The sequence below is a fragment of the Xenopus laevis genome, chromosome 6L (assembly GCF_017654675.1).
Source record: "Xenopus laevis strain J_2021 chromosome 6L, Xenopus_laevis_v10.1, whole genome shotgun sequence".
Taxonomy (NCBI): domain Eukaryota; kingdom Metazoa; phylum Chordata; class Amphibia; order Anura; family Pipidae; genus Xenopus; species Xenopus laevis.
Genome location: NC_054381.1, coordinates 126,874,390 through 126,897,268, shown reverse-complemented (window position 1 = coordinate 126,897,268; position 22,879 = coordinate 126,874,390). Strand labels below are relative to the sequence as shown.

Sequence of the window (22,879 nt, the reverse complement as noted above, 5' to 3'; positions counted from 1 at the left end):
GAACTGTGGCGATCTCTAACTCCACTCTTTAATAAATATACCCCTATGATCGTTACAAATGTCTCCCAAGCTTCTAGTTTCTTCATTTGCACAGCAGCACCATCATCAAAAAGCTGGTACAGATATGGGATCTATTATTTGGAATGCTTGCGACCTGGGGTTATCCAAATAAGGGATCTTTCTGTAATCTGAATCTCCATAGCTTTTAGGCTAATAAAGAAGATTTAAACATGGAATAAGCACAATATGATTGTTTTTCCACCAATATTGATTCATGCAGTTTAAGGGGCAGATTTATTAAGGGTTGAATAGTAAATGTAAGATTTTGGACACATTGACCATGTAAACAGTTCTAATATGATTATTCGCCACCTAAAATCAGCAGAGTTCATTGACAGGTCAATGGCAAAGGTCCATTGAACCATTTTAATATGTTAATTGCCTTCCTGACATTCAAGTTTTTTTCGGAGGGAATACTCCATTCGAATTAGATTTGACTTTTCGGGTCGGGACTATTCGATTGAATATTAGACATTCACATTTTTTCTTAAATAACCTCCCATTCGAGTATATTCAAATTTATTGGAGCAAAAAAAAAAATTCACATAAATTTTAATTTGTACCTTAGATAAATCTGCTCATAAGTCTCATAAGTACAAATGATCGTTTTATTATTACTGAGAAAAATGAAATAATTTAAAAATGATGTACTTGAAATGGACTCTATTGGAGATGGCCTTCCTGTAATTCAGAGCTGTCTTGTTAATAGGTTTCTGGATAATAGATTCTACAATAATTGATTAAACTCCCTGCACTGTATTATTATTGGTCCTTGTATGGGTCCCACTATAGAGAGCTCTGGCAATGACACTATAAATAAAAACAAACTTGCCTTATTTTCCCTCTTGTTGTTTCAGCCTAGAACAGTGCATGTTAGTACATCCACACAGAATCTGATCTGCCTGACTATCCCCTTGCAGCCAAATTATTCACGTATCCAACCAAAGGTCAACGACCTGCTTGAGCTAGAGAGGTATATCATGACAGCCCAAATTTCAGCTCCCAGGTTGCTGCTTGCCTGGTTCATGCAGTAATGTAAGAAACAGTAGGGTGCAACTGCATACTATTGAACTTTCTACCTCCTCCTTTGTCTCTGAAACCATGTTATTTAAGATAACATCTTCCCGCCTTACTGTTTCTGCAGATTTAGCAATTGAACAGTAGATATGTGCAAAAAAAGTTCTAGTTTTCAAGATACACTGAAATTCTGATTTTCAGCCGGATTCATAAAAAAAGTGATTAATCTTTAGACAAAATGGATATCATAATTATTATTAAGACAAAACATTTAGAATGCTTAAATGAGAACCAGACAAATGTGTTCTCTTTCCAAGCTAAAGATGTATGCGGTGAGTGTAGCTTTATGCTCATTTTATAACAATTATGTACAACTTTCATTTAATTGCCCATCACAGAGCTAATTGATTTCTACATTATGCACGTTGGATGACTGATTTCATCAAATTTTAATTTTAATTTCTCTCCTGGAGACTTATTCTGACCTTTATAGAAACAATCCTGCCAATCCTCAAGCAGGGCATTCTTGTCCGTGACAAGTATACGTAGATTAATTAATTACTCCTAATCACATTTCATGCAGTTAAAGCTTTAAGGAATGGGGCTGCTATGAGAAGAAATATGCTCCACATCTCAGTGATAACATATACCCAATTCATGTCGGCATAGACATCTAAATGTGATCAGTCTGTCATTAACCAGTGTAAAGGAAATCTATTTTTCTGTTTCATGATATGATTGTTTTATATACAGGTATGGGACCTGTTATCCAGAATGCTCAGGACGTGGGGTTTTCCGGATAACGGATCTTTCCCTAATTTGGTTCTCCATGCCTTAAGTCTACTAGAAATTCATTTAAACATTAAATAAACCCAATAAGCTGGTTTTACTTCCAATAAGGATTAGTTATATCTTAGTTGGGATCAATACAAGCTACTGTTTTATTATTACAGAGAAAAAGGAAATCTTTTTTAAAAATTTGGATTATTTCGATAAAATGGAGTCTATGGGAGACAGCCATTCCGTAATTCGGAGCTTTCTGGATATCGGGTTTCCGGATAAGGGATCCTATACCTGTACTTAGATTTAATATTATAGGGTAGTGATTGGCGACCGTTTTGCTTTGCTGAAAAATTCACGAAATGGCGAAAAAATTCACGAAACACATTGAAGTCAATGAGCATCAAAATAATTTTAACGCGCGACAATATTGACACGAGAGAAATTTTTATATATATATTTGTATTAATTTGCATTAAAGTCAATGGGCGTCCGAACAAGCGCTACAATTTTTATTCACAAATTTTCTTACAGCGAACATTTGCAGAGCAGCGAAATGTGGAAATTCACCGCAAATCCATGCCTGGCGAATAAATTCGTCCATCGGTATTACAGGGTTATATTGCCCTATAAGAAAACCAGGGAAATGCCAGCTGGGCCCTTCTGTAGGATAACTCCCCTCACTTCTTTATATATGCACCAGAGACCAGAGAGCCATAACAATTATCATCTTTTACTTCTAATTGCTGTGACAGAGGCCACAGACATCAGGTTTTTTGGTGGACCCTAGTGGTCCAGTCTGACACTATCATTTTATTTGGATAAGAAATATTGCAAGGGTCTCAAACTGCAGTAATAATGCACAGCCAAAGAATTCCACAGCTGGAGCACTGCAAGCAGAAACATTAAGGAAACATTTACTAAAGAGCGAATTGTTTTTGTTGCTGAATCTTCGCTAACAATTTGAGGCAACATTGCCTATTTACTAAAAGGTGAGATACAAACTACTCTAGCGAATAATCTTGTCGCTGGAGAACTTTTGCTGCTTTTCGCCAGGTGAATTTTCGCTCAGGCGAATGATCAAAGTGTGAACGTTTCAATTCGTTACCCTTTTCCACAAAATCTATTTCTCCAGGTTCTGACTGACAAAATAATACAACGAAGCTACATCCTCAACATTATTATGTCAGTGACATCATGTCCTGCATTCCAAAAAAGTCATAAGCAAAAGTAAACAAACTGTTTTTTTTCATATTTAAAGTGGGATTATGTTTACAATTTGTTAAAGGGGTGGTTCACCTTTAAGTTAACTTTTAGTATGTTATACAATGGCCAATTCTAAACATTTTTTCTATTGGTCTTCATTACTTATTTTGTATAGTTTATAGTTAAATGATTTGCCTTCTTCTTCCTACTCTTTCCAACCTTCAAATGGGGGTCACTGACCCCATCTACAAAACAAAAGCTCTGTAAGGCTACACATTTATTGTTATTGCTACTTTTTATTATTCGTCTCTTTATTCAGGCCTCTTCTATTCATATTCCAGTCTCTTATTCAAATCAATGCATAGTTGCTAGCTTAATCTGGACCCTAGCAACCATATTGCAGAAATTGCAAACTGGAGAGCTGCTGAATAAAAAGCGAAATACGCAAATAATACAAAATTGCAAATTGTCTCATAATATCCCTCTCTACATCATACTAAACGTTAATTTAAAGGTGAACAATCCCTTTAACCATATCTTATTTACACTTTTTTAACATTTGAAGCTCATGCCACATTTGTTTTAGGATGGGCTCATGGCCTAGAACAATAGAGGATCTCTGTCTTCATTTTGCTTCCTTGGAAATTTTTTGGGGCCGATTCACTAACTTCGAGTGAAGGATTCGAAGTAAAAAAACCTCGAATTTCGAAGTGTTTTTTGGGCTACTTCGACCATCGAATGGGCTACTAAGACCTTCTACTACGACTTTGAATCGAAGGATTTGAACTTAAAATCGTTTGACTATTCGACCATTCGATAGTCGAAGTACTGTCTCTATAAAAAAAACTTCAACCCCCTAGTTCGCCATCTAAAAGCTACTGAAGTCAATGTTAGCCTATGGGGAAGGTCCCCATAGGCCTGGCTAACTTTTTTTGATCGAAGGATATTCCTTCGATCGTTGGATTTAAATCCTTCGAATTGTTCGATTCAAAGGGGCCGATTCACTAAGGGTCGAATATCGAGGGTTAATTAACCCTCGATATTCGACTAGGAACTAAAATCCTTCGACTTCGAATATCGAAGTCGAAGGATTTAGCGCAAATAGTACGATCGTACGATCGAAGGATTATTCCTTAAATAACAGCCCTTATATCACCTCTCCATCCTCAACCAGCAAGGATAAGTAAAATCTAAATACTGAATGTACTATTACCCTTTACTTGTATAATATGTATGGTTGCTTTGGAAACTTGCAGTAGCTATAGGAAAATAGATGATGGAGCCTGGCACTGATACGTATTTAGCTTTAAAAAACGAGGTACACCAGGCATGGCTGTATCTATATTAAGGCACCCGAGGGCCTATGCCTAGGGCGGCAGGTTTTGGATGGGTGACTTTAAATTTATTTTTTGAAATTTAAAAATCCATTGGATATCCAGTGAAGGAGCTGGGGGGGGGGGGGGGTGAGGGGTAGGGGGCCGGGCAGGCTTCACTTCCACAACGTCTGTGTGTGTGACTTCATTCTGGGGGTATAGGTTTCCTTTAAGGATTTTGGTTGCCCTCGTTAAGTATGTATGTATGAGAAAGTTTAGTGGTTAAATCACTGAATTAATTCATAAGCCTGAAACATGCAGAATGCTGTGAGTGATTAGTACTATAGGATTCACTTGACTTTCAGTTGTAACACATTTTCAAAATGAGTGTTTGCTTTTTAAGTAGCATTTTGTCACCTTTACCTGATTCCATGTCTGTCTTAATCTGTTCCTCAAGGTCCTCTGGTGAAACATAGTTTTCGTAATCCTCCCCTCCTGGTGGAGTGGGTTTACACTTTCCAAAGCAGCAATTACAGCAGCAACAAAGGCAGCAGCAAAAATAGCAGCCAGTCAAGATCCCACAGATTGCAAACAGACCCTGGACAGAACACACAGTGCATCAGCGCTTCAGAAAAGGATTTAAGTTTAACATATAATGATCCTCACATAGTCTATTGCTTGCCATAAATATGAACTTCTGTAAGTGCTAAAAGGAGTTTTCTACTATAAGTCTAACTGTAAAAAACAAATTCATATCTTCTATGGGGCCTATTTATCATGCGGTGTAAAACGAAATGCGCCAGAAAAGCAGTGTAAAAAGCTGTGTAAAATAAATGGCGAATTTATCAAGGTGTGTGTTATTTTACGCGATGAGAATGCCAGATTTGCTGCCGTTATTTTGCTCTGCTTCAGACCTTTGTATGTAAGTTCTGTCTCAAAGAAAAAACACGCAAAAATGTCGCAAATTTTTACACCGTTTTTTACACTGCGATGCCTGGTGATGTGTGGCGAATTATTCAATTTTTTTGTGCCACATAATAAATATGCCCCTAAGTGTCCATATTAATACATCGACTAACATGATTGATATTCTTCGCTGCATGATGGGTGGTCTCATGACAAACTAAACATGGCAGGGACATTTGGGGGCAGATTTATCAAGGGTCGAAGTGAATTTGAGGGAATTTTCGAACTAAAAAGTAATTTTTTGGATACTTCGACCATCGAATAGAAGACTTTGACTTCGACTTCGTTTCGAAGTAAAATCATTCGAATATTCGACCATTCGATAATCTAAGTACTGTCTCTTTAAAAAAACTTTGACTTCAATACTTCACCAAATTAAACCTGCTGAAGTGCTGATAGAACGATTTTACTTCAACCGCAGGATACCCAAAGTCAATTAAAAAAAACGTTTATATCGAAAGTCGAAGTATTTCAATTCGATGGTCGAATTTCAAAGTATTTTTAACTTCGAAATTCGACCCTTGATAAACCTGCCCCCTAGAGTAAGTGGTACCTTTTATTGATTAGTATTGACTTAGTAGATTCCAAAATTCAAGCTTTTGAAGCTGCTTAAGTCTATTCTTCAGGCATGATATAAAACATTTAAAATCTATTAATGAGCCTATAAAAGGTATCACCTACTCTGCATATAAACATTTTATAAAATCCACTATTTAGAGATGGTTCAGGGTTCTTCCTAATCACAGCACTTTTTATGCAAGATTTATATTTGAATCAATTAGCCATTAGCTCAACTGAATCCTTTGGAGGCAGATTTATCAAGGGTCGAATTTCGAATAAATAAATCGAAATTTGGAAGAAAAAAAAAATCGAAATTTATTTTAAAAATTGAATTTTTAAAATTTCAGGTGAATAGGATAGACCTCCATGCTCAAATCAAATTCAATTCAAGTTTTTTTTTTAAAAAAATTATATTTTCAAATGTCCACCAAATGACTACAAATTGATTGTAGGAGGTCCCACATAGGCTAAAAAGCCAATTCTGCTGGTTTTAGATGGCACAGAGTCGAATTTGAATTCTTAAAGGGACAGTACATAATAAATTTCAAAATTCGAAATTCGATTTTTTTTTCTAAAACTCGAATCGAATATGGACTATTCTTAGTCAAATTACACTAAAATGAACTTGAAATTCGAATTCGAAAATTTGAATTTTCAATTTGACACATGATAAATCTGCCCCTTACTGTTATGTGAGTTTAAAGCCCTGGACACATCAGCATGGCAATTTTTTATTTATTCTGAGATAAAGCCGTTTTTGTCAGTGTAACATCGAGCGTGTGCCTGTGTTTTATTCACAGGAGGCTTTTCCACTTCCTTATAATTCTATATAGTGTATGCAAACAACGAATTAAAAGTCATTCTTCTGAAAGCAGAACTACCTCAGCTATTATTAGGGAACGCAACCCAATAAAATAAATGTTTTACTGACAGTTTAGCTGCTGATCACCAGGTCTATATTCAGTTACAATTAATGGGGTACAGTACATGATGTAAGGGAACAGTGACATTTTTAAAGTCAGTGATTGATTGGGACGGATAGTATTCGTTATTGGCAGATTTTTGTAAGCAGGATGTTGATGTGACTTGAAAAAAAAGGAAAAATAATCATAATAATATAATAAAACTGCAAAATGTATATTTGCTTATTAAAAGAATGGAGTGTGTAATAAAACAATTGCTCTTAAAATAATGTTTTTGGTAAGATATTACTACTTCAACGAATTGAAGACTTGTTACAGGGAAGGTCCACTTCAAGCTCTATGTTCCTACAACAGAACTATAACTAACAGTACAGATACTGTATCATGCCACTTTCATTGATAAATGGTGGCTATGATTAAAGAGCTTGGTTTTTACTGAACAGTACAGAACAAGGTGGCTTAGAACTGTTACCTTTGCCCACCAGCTTGACAACATGAAGTATGCATTAACGTTTTCTTCTCCAAACTGTTCTGCAACATACAGCCCCAGTGAGCCATATTTGTCATAAATATTCCTCTTGGATACATCACTCAGTATTGCATGAGCATTGTTTATCTCTTTGAATGTTTCTGCTGCTTCAGGGTTGTCTGGGTTTTTGTCTGGATGGTGTTTTAGAGCCAATTTTCTGTGATGAACAATATGAAAAAAGAAATATATTTATAAGTAGGGGACAATCAGATTCATTTGATATCATGGCATGAAATGTCTACTACCTTGTTGCTGCTTGGATTTATGAATGGAGCATAAAGGCAGAGACACGCTGCTATTTCGGGAGATTAGTCGCCTAGCGACAAATCGCTTCCTCTTCAGGCGACTAATCTCCCCGAACTGCCTTCCCGCCGGCTAGAATGTAAATCGCGTGTTGGCACTTGGACCGCTTCAGCGCGACTTCGGAAACCGAATCGTTCATAGTGCCATCCCGCCGACGATTTACATTCTAGCCGGCGGGAAGGCAGTTTGGGGAGATTAGTTGCCCCGAAGAAGAAGTGATTTGTCGCTGGGCGACTAATCTCCTGAAGTAGCAGCATGTCGCTGCCCTTATTCACATCTACGTCTTTCAAAAATATATTTTTATGCCCCTCAAATGGACTTGAGACATTAGTGACATATGCTAGAATAAGTGTCCTCCCCAGGTACTGTAATCATGGAAAGTGCTAAGGAAGAGCCCATATATTCTCTACACCGTTTGCAAAAGATTATCATGGATTATCAAGATTATCAGTAGAGATCCATGAATGGCATTTAACCCCCATTTATCTTCCTTTGTCTTCCTGTGTTATGCTGGCTGTAAAACGCGTCGGGAGATCTCCTGCCTTCCTTACCTCCCGGCATGTCTCGTCCAGGCTGAGGGGGTGCAGGCACTTTCGGCGCTGACGTCATGCGTCTGATCTGAAGCGGGCATTGGTGCTGAGCGGCGTGACGCCTAGCATCATAATGTCATCATTCGCCATGGAATTTGAATTTTTGGTGCCAAACTCCCTTTAAAAAGCCAATTCTCCATTTTGACAGTGCCCAAGCTTCTGTTTACAGACCCTGCTGAAGCGTTCTATTCAATTGGATTACTCTGGTTTTTGACTCCTGCCTGTTTTTTTACCGCCTGCCTTGACCCTTTTGCCTTATCGACTAAGTTTTTGCCTAATCCTTGTCAGATTTATTTTCTACCTAACGCACCAATTCCTCGTTGGTTCCCGCAGCAGAAAGCCCGGGACCCCAAAAGGGCGTCGTGAACACCGGAATTCGCAGGGATTTCCCTTGTGTGTCTGAGTGTATCCGCTGCCTCTTAAGTTTCCCGATTGACGACTATGTTACACTTGCCATACACATGAAAGGGATGGTTCACCTTTAAGTTAACTTTAAGTATGTTATAGCATGGTTTATTCTAAGCAACTTTTCAATTGGCTTTCATGTTTTCTATTTTTATATAGTTTTTGAATTAATTGTCCTTTTCTGACTTTTTTTAGCTTTCAAATGGTGGTTACTGACCTCATCTAAAAACAAATGCTCGGTAAGGCTACAGTACAAATGTATTATTATTGCTACTTTTTATTAACAATTATATATTAAAAATTATAAAAAGCAGTTAACAAAAGACAAAGTCCATCATACTGAGTTGTGTCCACATTTAGCTGACCCAGAGAAAGTGTCCCCCTCAGCAAAGCATCTTGATATTTTTCCTAAATACAAAAATGACATTTGTATCACTTCAGATTTAAAAAATGCTCTTTATTTTGGTCTCAGTTTTTCACTGAAGAAGGTCCCCGGGGGCCCCCTCCCAACCTATAAACTCACGGCGTTGGCACTGAGAGAGAATGCCGCTGTGGTCTGGACCAGGTTTTTTTCCCCGTGTCCTGCCGGCCCAGTTCGACCCTGGTGGTCCAGAGGGTTGCTACAAACCAAGAACTTATTTATTGAACAGTGGCAGATGATATGGCTCACAGCAATCAGGCACATTAGTTCTTCCAATACAGATCACAGTGAAACAATGGAAAACCTCCACACTTCTGATATTTTAAGTAGATCCCTCTCAGGGGTAGTGCAGCCTGTCTTGGTGACTTCCCCAGCACTAGGGATCTCATGGACTTGCTTTTTGGTACTTTCCCTGATCCTGAGCTCACCCACTCGTGTTCCTGTCTGGCAGCTTGGTACTGCAAGGGTACTAACCCCAACTACTCTCCTTACTAGAGCCAAAAGCTGCTCACTAAGATAACCTGCCACTATCTCTTGCTCCTAGAATGACTATAAAACTAACTGAACTCAACCTCCCAAAGAGGTGAGGTCCCAGGAAAGAGCTTGATCACATGGGGCTATACATCTTTATACTTTTAAAAACTTGAACAACAATGGACCCAGGAAAAGGGACATAGCTGCCTGTGTTAATTAAAGGACCACTTTAGGTGTCCAAGAATAGAAAGGGGGAAATACCTGGGAAATGTTTAACCCCAGGGTCTCTACACCTATGTATCCATACTTGTTGAGGCATTATCCATAGACAACAAGAGAACAGCACCATCTGGTGTTTATATGCTTTATTCATTCCTCCAGAGAGACCACTCACTTCCTGACATCTGATTTTTATGCATAAATGCAAATATCCATAAAAGAAATGTTCTGCACACACATTAACCTATGCCTTTATAAACTGCTGTCTGTTTAATAGAAATTAAATAAAACATCATGCCTCTTTATAAATACAGAATCCTTTCCCTTTAGAGAGTGACAAATATAAATATATGCATTGTGCATATTAGAGCAAAAGAAGCACCCGTCTGCCTAATGAAGACAGAAGGGAATATGAATATTCAGCACACTGCATAATTAATTCACGGAAAAGCAAGCTTTAAAATATGTGAATGGACACAAAAGAAATGAAAGTGTAAAAAAAGACTTGTAAATTAATGAAACCTCCTTCACACAGATATATTCTTGTCATTGAAATTAAGTCCAAATTCGACCATGTGCCACAAGAAATACCAAACTCATTAGCAACCGTAGAATTGAAAATAGATTTTTGGTATGAAACTGCGGAAAATGAGTTTAGGGATATTTTTAAAACTGTAACAACAAATTTAAATTTATTAGCATTCCTATTAAGGCTATTACGAATAATGATTCATCTTGTCCTGCAAACCGTCGAGTTCAGCAATTATTCCCCAGAGCTAGACCCTTCATTCATAAGTACTTTATAATATCATCATAATCACTGATAATAATGGGTAAAGCACTGCTGTCAGCTCTAACCAGTATGTAAATATTCCTTGCCTGTCTTCCTGTTGCTTCAGTTGTCCCTTTTTATGCAAATCAGGTGATAAACTGTTTTTATTTTATTTATTTTATATAATAAAGCTGCAGACTTCCATATATTTCTGAGTGTTGTTGGGATGCTGGAAGCAATGTTCCCTCTAATTCCTTCTCGGCTAAGTGCAGAAAAAAAATATTTTGTGCTCACATTTTGTGTGCAGTTTTTAAAATTTGTTGTGTGCACACATCTTAGTGGGAACATTGGCTGGGAGTCATTCATCTACATACTATATAGAAGACCACAAACTGATCATTTGGCATAGTACATGTTTTGCCACATCTAATTTTGCTCTACAAGTTACACATTGCAAAGGTGGCAGCTTATTGGCCTGTGAATGGTGCCAGCTGATGGGCCAACTCAACTAATAACTGGCCGAAACTAGGACTGAAAGGACCCCATCTGCACGTTGATGCAGTTCTCATCCAGATGGTCTGCATAGCTCCAAATGACCAGATCAGCCCAATATTACCCACCTCAAGGTGGACATACTGTATTGGTTTAGGTGACCTCACCAAATTAGCAGATCTTTAGCTATTCGGCCAGCTGAAGCTCTTTCATTCATCTGTTAATACGTCTGTTGAACAGTTCCTCTGAACTTTATATGTAGAACTTTTTGCATCCAATCTTTTTTAGCATCAGTAATCAATAACAGACAATAATACAGAGCTTTACGCTATATCACCACATTTACCCGCAAAACTTTGTTCAGGCTCTTCTTGGGCTTAAGATGGCAATATATGCACAAACAAGGTTGTAAGAAATTATCTGTGCTTGTATGGTGGCTTGCCAATTTTGAATGATATTCGTGTACTATGAGGAACCTAAATACATGTGCCACAGCAGAATGAATATTTAAGATCAATAGCAGCAACGCACAGTAGCTATTGGGTTGCAACAGCTATTACAGGGCACCTTATTAACACCTTTCCCCAGGTGAACACAAAGCACAGTGGGTTGTATTGTTGCCTTGTAGTACTTGGGTCCTAGGCTCAATTTCAGCCTTGGTACTATCTGCAAGTTTGCTGGTTAGGGTTGGGTTCGGGTCAGACTGGGGAAGTATACTCTGCTCAAGAATTCCCTGTCTTGGAACTAGAGGCTCTCACAGAAACAGCATAAAGAGTGCAGGTCCTACAAAGGCAATATTTTGGGTTTGTTGCGGGTTGAGTTTTTCTTGGCCTACACATCACTACTCCCAATGGAGGCTCTGAACAGTTCCTGTGTAACCAATTGATTAAAAGAGAAAGACTGATGACCTTTTGTTATACTCTAAGGGTTCCCTGATATCAGTGGACTGTCCTTATACTCCCACTACTCTTCCCCAGGTTGTAGCAAGTATCCCTCCATTGATATGGTCATGTATACGTATCATACGGATGGATATCCACCACAATCCTACACTGCAGGCAATCGCCTGTTTAAGGAACTATATAAGCCTGCCCCTTCCTGTGTGCTGTTTTTGATCATTAAACTCCTTTGCAATGATCTAGAATGTATCCTTAAGGACTACTATTTTTCAGTACCTGCTTTGACCCCATTCCTCTGGCCTGGTTACCCTACTAAGGGGCTCCGATTAGTCTATGCCAAGCCTGTAATCCTTAACAAAAAGTAGCTGCCAAAGATGACCCAGTCTCTTTGGTTAATTGGCCTGGCAACCCATCATAGGACAGGTGGTAAGTAGAGAGCCCCACTGCCGATTGTGCTCAACCATACTCCATGAGTCTAAATTATGTGTAATTAAATTTAGGGGATGAGTAGGGTGTGGGATAGCTACATGCAAACTCCCACTACCCCTCATGAATATGGTATTGTGGAGGGGCACTATTTGGGTAAAGTAACAAAATGGGGGTGTTACATAATGAGAGACACAAGTAATTCTTGCCGTGTATATGACATAATTTAAAGCCAGTAAGGTTCAAGAGATAGCAAATAAGCCCTACAGAGTTCACACATTAAACCGTGTCCAGACAGAGTTAGACGTTGGCGTTGATGATGGGTGATGTTTATGTTCAAGGACACCCAATCCAATTTTGTAATCTAAGATTATGTCCTGCCAAGAGTGTCACAAGGGGTCAGCTGAACTAGAATGCTTTTTTGAAGGAGTCAAAGATTCACTGAAGGGTTTCATTCATCCTTTAACTGTGAAAAAGCCATTTAATATAAATGTATCATTGTAGTATTTGAAACAATTCTCTATAGTACCCTCTGTAGTATCTTGTTATTTAACAAAAAAAAAACCGAGGAGGCGTCAGTGCTTTTCAGTGATCATGGCTGTAAATTGCATACACATTTATACAGTTCCTTAAGAGTAGTAAATAGAAGGATGCTGCCAACTGTTTAGATATTAAAATACAGCTCTTGGCTATGGGGCTTTGCTCGGCATCTGCTGAAATCTTCAGTGCATGGTTATAGTAAATATTTTATCTGGACCCTTCTGTTTTTATAAGTTTAAGGGGTGTGTGATTACTTTTCCACAGCAAAATACTGTATTTTGAGAGATTTTCTTTCTGCTCAAAAGATTCCAAAGTCTCCTAAGGACAAAGCTGTTTGTGGCCAGAGTATCTCAGACCTGAAGCGCTCTAGCAAACTTTTGTGTTTAATAGCATTTTGATTGGTGTCCGTATTGACTTTATTATCTAAAACAGATTTTTAAAAATACTATTCGTAATAAATATTTTGTTGTCCAATTTTTGTATATTTCTGTAGTGTATATGCACACAATTAATTTGTTATTATTCATATAAAATATATTTGATCTTCTATAGAACAGACACCTTTTATATCTAACATAGATAGATAGATAGCATAGATCCATGCAACAATATATTTCATGCCAATGGAAATCTTTATTGTATTTTTAGATTAATTCATTTCAAATTCAAGTTTTTTCTAGATATTTGCTAGCATATTTACGGGAAGATCGGTTGCGTTCATTTGTGGCAAAAAATACTTTCCCTCATGGGATTAACTTTAATGGGAGTTGATCCCATGAGGATCCCATTCCCAAATAGATTGATCGTTTTGTATGTATGTATGTATATTTTATTTGTATGGCGCTCCTTGAGGGCAAAGCACTGTACAACAAAAACAATAAATTAGAAGTAACAAACAAGGGGTCATTGAAATAAAAAGTAACAATAAGTGCATTATTAGAAATATAATTCACATAAATATAAAATAATTACAATACTTATTAAGGAGACAAAAGGCTGGAGGACCCTACCCCATAGGGCTAACAGTCTAAATTGGAGGTTAATTTACAGACAGAATTCAGAGGGGTATTAAAGTATTGTATGATATAGTTTGTTACATTGTCATATAAGTGCCAGTTCCTAGTTTTAAAAATATATATGCTAAGACATATATTAACTTCCAGACTGTTTACATGAAAAATTACTGACTATTTAAGATGTCCAGTAGCATGTTAGCTGACATAATAGAATGAATCTTACCCATATGATCTTCTCTTCTGGCTGTGTCTAGGCTTTAAACCAGGCCTTGCTCTAGCTCAGTGGTCCCCAACCATTGGCTTTCAGTAGCACATTGCTCAGCAACCCCTTGGATATTGCTCCCAGTAGCCTCAAAGCAGGTCCTCCTTTTCAATTCCTGGACCAGAGGCAAGTTTTGGTAGCATAAAAACAGGTTTACAGCCAAGCAGAGCCTCCTGTAGGCTACCAATCCGCATAGAGCTTCCAAATAGCCAATCAATGTTATGTGGCACCCCAGGAACTTTTTTCGTGGCTCATGGGTAAAAAAAAGTTTGTTGTACATATGCTCTTCTCTAGAGAGGCGAGTTGCTTTGTCTCAAACAAAACACTCTCTCTTATTTAAAAAAAAAATGATGCTAATTTCATAGTAACATAGTAAGTTAGGTTGGAAAATTACACACGTTTAACCTAAGTGCAACTTTTGTCACAAAATAGAGTTTATTTTCATATGATTTCCATATGTCTGAACAGAGATTAATTCCGAGGTGACATCTGCTGGGACTTCTCATCAGACCTAGGTGGTTATGTACTGCAATTAGATCACATAGTGATATTATAACTTAACTAGTGTACATAGTGCAAGGCTATACAGAAGTGAGTTAAAGTGATACTGACACTAAAAATGTTCTTTTCAAAATATTAATCTACATAAATAGTTACCTATAGGTCATGTTGATCGTTGATTGTCAAGTTCCTAAACCTGACTGTTTTGCCAACCTGACTGCCCCTGACTGTCAGTTAGAGTTTCTAATGCTAATGGACTACTGCTGCACAAACATGGCAGCCCCCTCATAGAGGAACATGGTAGTAAGAAAGGTAATGTAAAAGCATCAGGCAAATACTTTTATGACAAAATTATAAATAGCATTCAAAGATAATGTTATGATAGTTAATAAAAAAAGGTTATTTTCTGATGTCAGTATCTCTTTAAGTCTGAAGCACACATGCAAATCAATTGCTAACCAGGAAATCAAGATAAGCAATTGAATGTAATTTTAGAAGGTTACTAACCACAGAACCATTAAAACAATGTAGCAGCAATTACCTGGAACAGAATGTAAAGGAGATCCCAGAAAAAATCGTATTAATCTACATTTCCAGTGTTGTTACTGTATGCCAGGACATTAAATTAATTATTATCACTTATTGTAAAATAAAATGTTAGACGTTAATAAGACAGAGGTAATGAAACCTCAATATCCCTTTTAAATGAAGTTATATCGAGAGAACGAGAAGATCGTGCTGTGTGAGTTGTGTGTTAAAACTATTCTTTGACAGGATCTTAATGAAATACAGTAGATTTAACATGGCCTTTGTAAATCCATGAGGTTTCATTTAGATAATTAATCTATCACATATATCAATATATGTAAATTATTCTGTCGATTCTAGACATAGCATATTACTAACAACATAGGATGGATGCTCATATTGGCACCACTATTATTTCTTCCTTGTTCAATGGCTGGGTAGTGGTAGACGATGTATGTGGCTACAGAACAAGCAAGACTGTCCTTTTTAATATATTGGATGAAAAAAGACTGAGATTTAAGGTGAATTTTGGTTACAATCATACTGTAATAACTCAGCTTGCAATGTATTGGTTGGACGGCGCACTCCAGGGCTCTCTTCGTACAGAATCGCTCATTTCCACATCAACGTTTAAAACACATTTCCTTTATTTAAACATCTTGGTACACCCTGAATATCCAGCGCCACGTGCTTCCTACTCCATTGCCGGTTGTTTCCTAGGGCTCACCTCCGGGTTTTACGTGCTGTGCTGGTGATGTCATCGCGTTCATGGCACGAAATTCAAACTATTTAAAGGCGCTTTGGGCTTGTGATTGTTGCCCGTTGTGAGGTCTAACTTGTTTAGTATCTGGGTGCTATTCCTGTCTGTTTTGTTTCCAGTTTTTATCCTTGCCTGCCTGACTAATCTGAACTATGCTAATCCTGACCCTTGCCTGCTTGACTATTCTGAAATCTAGCAGTATTGACCCATGCCTGCCTGACTATTCCTATGAACGCTGCCTGTACCGACCCTGGCCTGATTGACCTTGCTTGAACTCCTCCTGTACCGACCACTGCCTGTCTGACCCTGCTAGAACTCTGCCTTGTCTTTTCCCTGAACTGATGCCTTTCATCCAAAAACCTTGGAAATGCACGTGCCCCTTTGCTTGTTGAGAACATCTGCTTTGCTCCTCTCAAGGTACAACCTGGTGGCATCTGAGTAGCTGAGGGCTCCTCCCCAGGCCAAAGGCAGCTGCTATAGGCAGAAGATTGAGCTGTGACCAGGGCGCTTAGCAATTGTTCTGAATTTAGGGAGCCGTACGTGACACATACAATACAAAAGTCCTGGTACTGGATAATTGTTGTCCTGATGACTAAGTACTGGTTCCATGGCTATATTGTATTTGGAATGAGTTATTAATGTGTTTGATAGAGTTTATTGTAAAATGTCATGAAAAATTGGGCAAGATAAACTGAACAGAAATCTCAGAGGTCTTTTCTCCATATGGGTGGGGGTAACACATACAGTACAAAAGGGAAATGAATGCTATTTGTGTAGTACATCAGGCTAAACCCCCCCCCAGAGAAAGCCCTGAGTGAAGATAAGATTTCTTTTTTAGAAACCCCTAGCATCTGACCAACTATCTGTACCATCTGTACAAGCCATATAGGAATAGGGCATATGAGACCCTTGGACCATGTTTTGGCCTAGGTGACTCTACAAAAAAATATGACTAGGAACATGGTTGAATTTACCATATAGGCACCTGAGCAAGGGCAGCAAGGTTTCCAATGGGCAATTGAGCTGCTTCTGAGCATAGCACAGATTTATGTTCAACTACTCAAAGCAGTTTAACACATTTTGACATATCCATGAGCTTTAGAATACTAAGTAGGTGGCTAGGGAGTAGAATCAAATAAACATTATGGTAGCATGCCGGAAGCCTCCAGTGGCCAAACAGAGGTACAACCATATATGCTTAAATAATTTTCCAAAGCATGCTAAAGAGTAAAAAATCTTAGTTTATTCCATAATCATAATAAAAACATGTTTCAGAAAAACACCTTATAGCGCCTAACACGTTTCAAGCTTACCTAGCACTTAGTCATAGGCAAATGCTTTGCCTACATTCTTTCCCCAGCCTGCCCCTCCTGAAGACAGCACTGTCAAATGTAGGGAGAGAGCAGATCTTTGCCCTCTATTTTGTAGCACCTAATCCTGTTGGTGCTCATCCATGGGCCAGGGTACAAAATGGCATCTTGGGCCTGTTTTTTGCACTTTGCACCCTGCCCAGTGGTGATCCATGAACTGTCATGTAAGACACTAGCCTTTTAATGGCTGAAATTGCAGTTTGTTTGAGCCATTAATACCTACTATGATGTATACAGAACAGCATTAATGGGTGTTATATGTTAAGGTAAATATAGACTCTATACAAGCTGCAGGTTTTGAAGATTATACATTTTGAAGATTTTAGGGTCAATAGAATCTGACTTTTTGCTCTTGAGTTAAACTGATTTCCATTGGCAGTATTTGGAATACGTCTGATCCTAATTTGGAAAAATCACCTAGTAGATTAGGGACTTCTATAGTATTCTTTTGTCATAGTAGTTTATTCTGATTGTTTCCACTTATTATTCCATAATAATGATAGAAAAATCCCAATTTGCATTTATATAGGAAATTCCATTTTAAGAGCATTCAATTTGCGTTTCAATCAGAAATCTGTGCGCCTTTCCTTCTCTGCAGTGATGAAATCATAAACAAATGGTGATGTGTGGCTGACACTTTCACAAAAGGAATAGTAAATACTACATAAGCTTCAGCAGGTGCCACAAAGGAGCAATATTAGCAGAATACTCCAGATTTATATATGGATATGTCATCAATATATTCACATCATCAATAAGGCATTAATTTGCGATGCAGGTGGAATAATGAAAAGAGGTGTGGATTAAGGATCTGCATTCCATCAACAAACAGCTTTGCCGTAAACTTGACTGTGTCAAAAATGACTGCAGACTAAGCAAATATAAAAACATAGTTTTGCTGCATGTGTGTCAATATTATATGGAACACTTATCTCTATCCACAATAGAAAAAAAGCTTTTAAACCAAACTCCCAGCATCCACAGACCCCAGCCTCACCTGTCCCTAGGGCCAGTGCTTGAATTGGGGTAAAAAAAGTGGAGGGATGCTATGTGTGCCATGTGTAGCCCCTCCCATAATTATAAGCCTCACCCACCAATATTTTCTGGTTTCACCTACTTTAAAGCAAAGCCATTTTGGTATTTCCTTCTATTGCCCAGAGGGGACCGAACTAAGGGTAAGCGGCAGAGAAGGTACGTGCATGGTACCACCAGCTTTGTGCCCTAGGCATGCAGCTCTTCTGCCTACCGCTAGTTTCGCCCCAGGTTCTGTGAATCCAAATATCTTGAATCCATCCTCAGGGACTGCTTTTTCACAGATATAAAGAAGAAGACAAATGGGATCCTTGCACATCCCTCCCCAATTCCTTTACTGCCTAGGCCTTACCTTAAGGGCCAGGGCACATGCTGCTATTTTGGGAGATTAGTCGCTTCGGGTGACTAATCTCCCCAAAATGCCTTCCCGATGGCTAGAATGTAAATCGCCGGCGGGATGGCAGTCGGATAGCTTCGGCTTTCCGAAGTCGCCCAAAGTTTCCTCGTGAGGCAACTTCGGAAAACTGAAGGGGTCCGAGTGCCATCCCGCTTGCGATTTAGATACTAGGGAAGGCAGTTTGGGGAGAAGAAGCAATTTGTCATTGGGTGACTAATCTCCCAAAATAGCAGCGTGTGCCCTTACCCTTAGGAATATTGAAAAACAACTTCATCAGATCATGATCCAAAAATGGCAACAAATTGGGAACAAACAAGGAAGTTGTGCTCACCACTAATTTCTAAAACCATTAGACGAGGGTGCAATGAGGCTGTGACCACAAAATACATATAGACAAATACAAGAGTCCTCTGCACTCAACCCATTATCAATATATTTAAGACAGCGACATTTTGTGCATACTGCTACTGAAAAATGCCTTACCCTTTAAACAAAACAGGAAACATATCTGGCCAGTCCTATGCTCAATTTTCATCTGATTCATTAGCGTAGGACTGGCCAGATATGGGATGACTTTGATGTAGTTGGCCAGCTTAAATATATTGCAATATATGGACAAACAATAGTAGCTGTATGCACAAAATGTCTCTGTCTTAAATATATTGAAATGGCTTGAGTGCAGAGGACCTCTTGTATTTGTCTATATGTGTGTGTGTGTGTGTGTTTATGTGTATAATTGTTCTGAAGAAGCCGGCATTCCTTTTATAGAAATATAAGTATTTTCAATTAATTAAATTTAATTTCTATCAACTTTGCTGTGATTGAAACTGACAACGTTATTGGCAGTTATTAAATCCTATATAAAACCAACCTAATTTGACTTCATTATGCTTTATTAACCTACAAAGGCTGTTGTCATAAAATAATCTTTTTGAAGTTTATTCTAATTAAACATGACTCACGCTAAAGCAGTCATTCACTAGTAATTAGCCCACTGGCAGTCACAGCGTTAGCACTTAATGAGCAGACCATTGCATTAACGGTATCCTTACTGCAGCAAATAGGGGCACCATAATAATTTGGCAGTTCTTTGAAAAGATTAAAAAAACACAGAAAGACTAGGTCCTGGCTTTGAGTAACATTGCTGGCCCATAGCCTCCAGTTTGAAATTCCTCATTGAAGCTGCAAGGAGAAATTTCATGATTTAGAATCAAAGACCAGGGTTGATATTTGTTTCTGGAAAGTGCCCATTACTTACTATTTTTAGAGAGAAAATGCATTTTCATAGTGTTATAGTATTGATCTTGGTACAGGCTATGAGCAGACTTGAGTGTTTTTGCTACATTTTTTAATTATGAGCAATTTTCATGCCCCAGTTATGTCAGGCCATGCCATCTTGTGTTGTAAGTAGAGAGCATAGAAAGCATTCAAATGGACTCAATGCCAACTGCATAGAAACTACTAGAAACTAGACCCAAAGGGACTATAAAAGCACAATGCGCTATAGGAGGACCTAAGAAAGGATATGGGAAAACAGTCAGAAAACACTGGCTCCTACTCAAGGTTCAGATGATTCATTTTCCTGTTAATATGTCAAAAAATATATAACGGGTGTATAAAAGAAGGTATGGATTCCATTGAACTATTTTATTTATATAATCCTCTGCAGCATCTTATTATGAAAGCTAGAAGTCTCACATATCAAACATGGTTACATGTTAAGACAAATTCTATTTAAAGTAATCAAGACAAAATAATCCCGGGTATGGATGAAATATTATTGTAATTATTGTCGTAGAAATTCAGTTACCAGAGATCACTTGAGGTAAAAGATAAAGTTTATCTCACACAAGCTTTGTGGCTTCTGAACTCACACAAAGAATCAGAACCCCTAACAAAGAAATCACAGAGTTTTATAGACTCGGGAACATATGACATGAGAACATACGGGCTTAGGGTGGTGGCGCATGGGGAGATTAGTCGCCCATCAACAAAGCTGCTCTACTGCAGGCAATAAGTCTCCCCGAATCGCCTTCCGGCCGGCAAGAATATGGCATACGAATCACTTTGGATTTCCGAAGTCGTCCAAAGTTTCCTCGTCTGCAGTATAGAAGATCTCCCCATCTGCCACCACCCTTAAAAAGGAGTTACCAGTGGGAGAGTATAGAGATATCTCTTTGCAGCACAGAAAAACAAAGAACTGCTCTTGTAGCTAATCAGGTGGTTCTACCTCAAGGCCAGGGTACTAGTGACCAAGGCTACCTTGAGATCAGATTCCATTCAAGTCAGGGGGGGGGGGTTGCATACAATGAATTTTATTCTCTCTTTTAGTATCATTTCAGAAGAATTGAAAACAAATTATACCTGTAAGACTTCTTAATTTCATCGTGCGTAGCCCCCTTTTCTAGGCCAAGAATCTCATATAAAGCTTCACCTGAAGTAGACAAAGACCGAGATCTTTGTTCAGCCATTATGAGTCTAGAATGCAAAACAAAACAAGGTTATTATGTAGTTGCAAATGAAAATACCATTCATATATTTCATATAAAATAAATTGTTTCTTATGATATGAAAAAACTCTTTAAAAAATATGTTTTTATTTGTCACCCTTAACTTATATAAGGCCAGTATATTTACACAAGTTATCAGTCTCTGCTCCAGAGGAGTTTACAAGCTAAGTCTCCTATTACATTCATACACTGAAGTCAGTTCATTAAAAGCAATAAAGTTGCTCCCGTGTTTTTGAAGTGTGGGAGGAAAGTGGAGTACCTGGAGGAAACCCAAGTAGATGCAGGGAGAACATACAGATTTCTTACAGGTAGGTGTCAACCCCATGTCCCGAGCAGAGTCGACATGCAGTTATTTTTCAATGTACCAACCATTAAAATGTTATGGCCCACTAGGCATTTTAACAGCTGCTTTGCCAATAATTTGTTTCAGTCAGCTGTCCAGATTTACTTGCCAAGGATAAAGGAAGTACAGGTACAGGACCAATTATACACAGTGAATCTTCTATCTATGTGACTTCTTTGCCAGAATTCCTTCTGTCTGTGTGTATGTTTGTCACATATAAGATGTTTCACCATTTCAGTCTTTGGTACTTATCGTGGACTCAGATCTACTTGTAGAATTTCCGATTATTATCAGAAGTTGTCTGATATGATCCTCTGGTGCGATAAGTTTTGTATTCCAATAGCCATTGAAGCCCATGAAGAAGCATCACATGAAGAAGTGCTGAATGGCCAATTAATCAATTAATTCTAAGGTATTTACTGTTTGGGATAAACATCCATGATCTGGATAATGAAGACATCAGGAAGATGACATCTAATATGATATATAGGCATATACAAATAAAAATCCTTTTCCCTATTGTAACTGTGATTAGCCTAAAGACATCACTTCTTCTTCTTCACAAATGTAGCTGACGTGTCAAGATTATGATGTGCTGCCGTTAAGTCCACCAAACTGGTTTACACATTTCTTTGCTGCTGTGAATGCTCTTTGCACTGCTCATTTGCTTCTCTATATGACACCTTGAGGAATAAGACTGCTCTGCTATAAACCAACACTCCAAGCCAAACAAAAGCCTGATGACCATTTATACAGTAAAAGGGAAATTTAAACATAATTATTATAGGTGAGAAAGTTCAATATTAATTTCCTTTCTGTTAGCCAGCATCCAGAAACCCATTGTCTCAATTCACATTTTCATGTAGCTTCCACTGTTCTGCCATAGCTTTTCCCTTTCTTTAATGACAATACAGGCATTAACCAATACACACCAGGCCTTCTAATTTCTTTTGTGTGGTATCTGTGATTTTACATTTAATAGACTGAAAGTTGTCTAACAGATTGTAACTAGATTTACATGCCAATACTATAAAATAACCCTCTCTCCTCTTATTTTATAGAACTTAGTTAAAAAGGCCATACGTTTTTTATTACCTGGAACCAGCACAACACAACTTTACTCCCAGAATTCTGCATTTGAATTTTCCCCCATGTAACTCCATCATAATTTAAAAACAGTCATTATGTAAGATATAATAGAACCTGATTTTACCATTCCCAGAGGACCGCATAAAAACTGCCTAATTCTGGGAAAACGGGAAAG

The 22,879-nt window shown here is 38.1% G+C and overlaps 1 protein-coding gene across 1 annotated transcript in view; it reads right to left on the bottom strand.

The window, feature by feature from the left end:
• dnajc5b.L (DnaJ heat shock protein family (Hsp40) member C5 beta L homeolog) overlaps window positions 1-21,235 on the bottom strand; it is a 34,282-nt gene extending 13,047 nt beyond the window's left edge. Inside the window, exons 1-3 of the mRNA XM_018267291.2 lie at window positions 21,127-21,235; window positions 7,299-7,512; window positions 4,800-4,974 (exon numbers count right to left, since the gene is read on the bottom strand). Of these exons, the coding sequence (XP_018122780.1) occupies window positions 4,800-4,974; window positions 7,299-7,512; window positions 21,127-21,233 (496 nt within the window). The 5' untranslated portion in view covers window positions 21,234-21,235. The remainder of the gene's footprint in view (window positions 1-4,799; window positions 4,975-7,298; window positions 7,513-21,126) is intronic.
• Between the last annotated feature and the right edge of the window lie 1,644 nt (window positions 21,236-22,879).